The sequence below is a fragment of the Mus pahari genome, chromosome X (assembly GCF_900095145.1).
Source record: "Mus pahari chromosome X, PAHARI_EIJ_v1.1, whole genome shotgun sequence".
NCBI lineage: Eukaryota > Metazoa > Chordata > Mammalia > Rodentia > Muridae > Mus > Mus pahari.
This window is the reverse complement of record NC_034613.1, coordinates 33,480,442-33,483,214: the sequence shown is the minus strand read 5'-3', so window position 1 is coordinate 33,483,214 and position 2,773 is coordinate 33,480,442. Positions and strand designations below refer to the sequence as shown.

General features: G+C 36.3%; 1 protein-coding gene across 1 annotated transcript in view; it reads right to left on the bottom strand.

The window, feature by feature from the left end:
* The window catches only part of Stag2 (stromal antigen 2), a 132,059-nt gene that overhangs the window by 28,508 nt on the left and 100,778 nt on the right, over positions 1–2,773 (bottom strand). Inside the window, exon 19 of the mRNA XM_029534221.1 lies at positions 2,096–2,299. Within this exon, the coding sequence (XP_029390081.1) occupies positions 2,096–2,299 (204 nt within the window). The remainder of the gene's footprint in view (positions 1–2,095; positions 2,300–2,773) is intronic.

The following is a 2,773-nucleotide window of genomic DNA, read 5'->3' as shown; positions in this document are numbered from 1 at the left end:
ACACACACACACACACACACACAAAGTTAAATACCAAAGTTAAACTATTTCTCAATCACTTTGGTTCAGGTCAAGTAAAGAACTACTGAGTAATAAATGCTAGGCTATTGAAATGGTGACATCACCTTAGGAGGAAACAAAAAGAATACAACAATAAAACACAAAAAGAAGCCTCATCATTCAAGACCTATATCTGCCAAATTTAAGACAAAGGGGCTGAGTCAACAAAAGATCGTAAACAGTGGCAAAAAAGGAATAAGAAAAAAATAGAATATTGTCTTCCTATCTCCTATTATGTAATACAGACAGGAAACTACTTTAAAATTTCTATTTCCCAGTACTAGATGCTCTGCTAATAAAGAAACACACATTAGATGACAAGCAAGAGACCATAATACCAAAAGGACTAGATAAAAAAATATTACCTAAGAGAAAGAAATAGCTAAATAATCACACATTAATGAGACAAATCCTATGACATATATTGAGTCCTGACTTCACACTTTGGAGAATATTATGAACCTAATTATCTATAGTACTGAAATTTAGATTGCTAAATAGATCACTTTATACTTTGGGGGGGGTATAGGGGACTTTGGAGATAGTATTTGAAATGTAAATGAAGTAAATACCTAATAAAAATTGAAAAAAATAATTTTTCTTAAAAATAAAAATGGTAAACTATTACTGATTTAAAATTATCTTGTCTTACTATTGCACATGCCAGCTGAAGGGTCCCTGATACAGCGGTCTCTTGTGAGGCTACACTAGTGCAGAATTGGATGCTCACATTCAGCTATTGGATGGAACACAGGGTCCCCAATGGAGGAGCTAGAGAAAGTACCCAAGGAGCTGAAGGGGGCTGCAACCCTATAGGAGGAACTTTAATATGAACTAACCAGTACCCCCTGAGCTCGTGTCTCTAGCTGCATATGTAGCAGAAGATGGCCTTATCGGCCATCATTGGGAAGAGAGGCGCCTTGGTCTTGCAAACTTTATATGACCCAGCACAGAGCCAAGAAGTGGGAGTAAGGGGGTAGGGGAGCAGGGTATAGGGAACTTTCAGGATAGCATTTGAAATGTAAATAAAGAAAATATCTAATAAAAAAATGTAAAAAAAAAAAAAGAAAAAAAGAAAAAATTATCTTGTCTTAACTACTTAACTACTCAAGCAATAACACAACCACTAAAATGTGCCAAATGACATAACTGTGTATGAAATTATTTATAAACTAGGAAATCTGGAAATGACTTGGGGGCCATCAATAACAAGGTGGTATAGAAGAGGTCCTAGAAGGAAGCTCTAGCTGGCCTGATAGTCACTATGTAGTTTGAACTGGCCTCAAGCTGAAAATTACTCTTCTGCCTCGGGTTCCAGGGTGCTAGGGTTATTATAATTATTAGCCAGTGCATCCACTCTTATTGTTGGACGCTAAAATGTTCACAATTTCTAACTGCTGTGAACAGTATCGAGAGTAAATGTCTGCTGGGCATAGTAGCAGACACCTTTAACCTTAGCATTTCAGAGGTAGAAGCAAGCAGATCTGTATGAGCTCAAAGCCAGCCTAGTCTCAATGTAAAGGGTTAAAGAAATGGACAATCGTGACTCGACTGATTCAAGTACAATACACACACACACACACACACACACACACATTTCTAGAAAAACAAATCCCACTAAAAATACATGTTTATTTGTGTGTCAATATAATCCTCCTTCAATGTACAACATATGAAACTCCAAAAGCAACAGTAATCATACTAGCAACTTAAGGGACTATGAAGATACAATGACGATGCCTTCATTCTAACTCTTATCTAGATCCTAACAACAATTTTTTTCAACTAAGACCAGGAAACTCTCCAGTTAATTTCTTTATAACATAGGAGAGAAAATCCTAGTTTTGCCTGCCATGTTTTCAAAAGTGCAAATCCTTGCCATTTTCATATTTTAGTTGAAGAGTAATAGCAGTCTGATGATTCATAGAACTGAAAAGACTTACCAACTCTCCACTAGACTATCATAAGACTAATACTGAGTGACTCAGTTACTGGAAGGGAAGAATCCAACAGACAAAATACTTGTAAGATATACCTCTTGCAGAAAATCTTCAAGAAGCCGGTTAAATTTATCTGCCAGTTCATCAATCAGCTGACTTCTTGAAATATCTACTCTGTTGAAGATCGTGAACTCTTCATTACATAATGCATGGTAAGTTTTAGAACAAGCTTCCAAAACATCTGTGTCTGTGTGCTTTTCTACAATATTTCGGATCTGGCGCAATAAGGCATCCAAATGCTGCAAAATAAAATGGTTTGCATTAAAACTAATAAGTTAAAGGGCTAAGGATATATATAGCTCAGTGATAGAAGATATGCCTATTGTATGTACACCCTAATAAGGAATACACAGGAGGCATATTTGTGACTATAAGAACTACAAACTGGAACAGTTTTGAAATATATACAATATATCAGAAAGTTTGGAAAACAAATATACTGGGTTATACTTATTTCAGCAACTTTAATGGAAATAATATCTATCTCACAGAGCTTTGATAAGATGTTAACATTCAACATCTGTAAAGAACTTTCAGTGGTTATTAGAGCACATAAAAGCATGCCTTTAATCCCAGCACTTGGGAGGCAGAGGCAGGTGGATTTCTGAGTTCGAGGCCAGCCTGGTCTACAAAGGGAGTTCCAGGACAGCCAGGGCTATACAGAGAAACCCTGTCTCGAAAAACCAAAAAGAAAGAAAGAAAGAAAGAAAGAA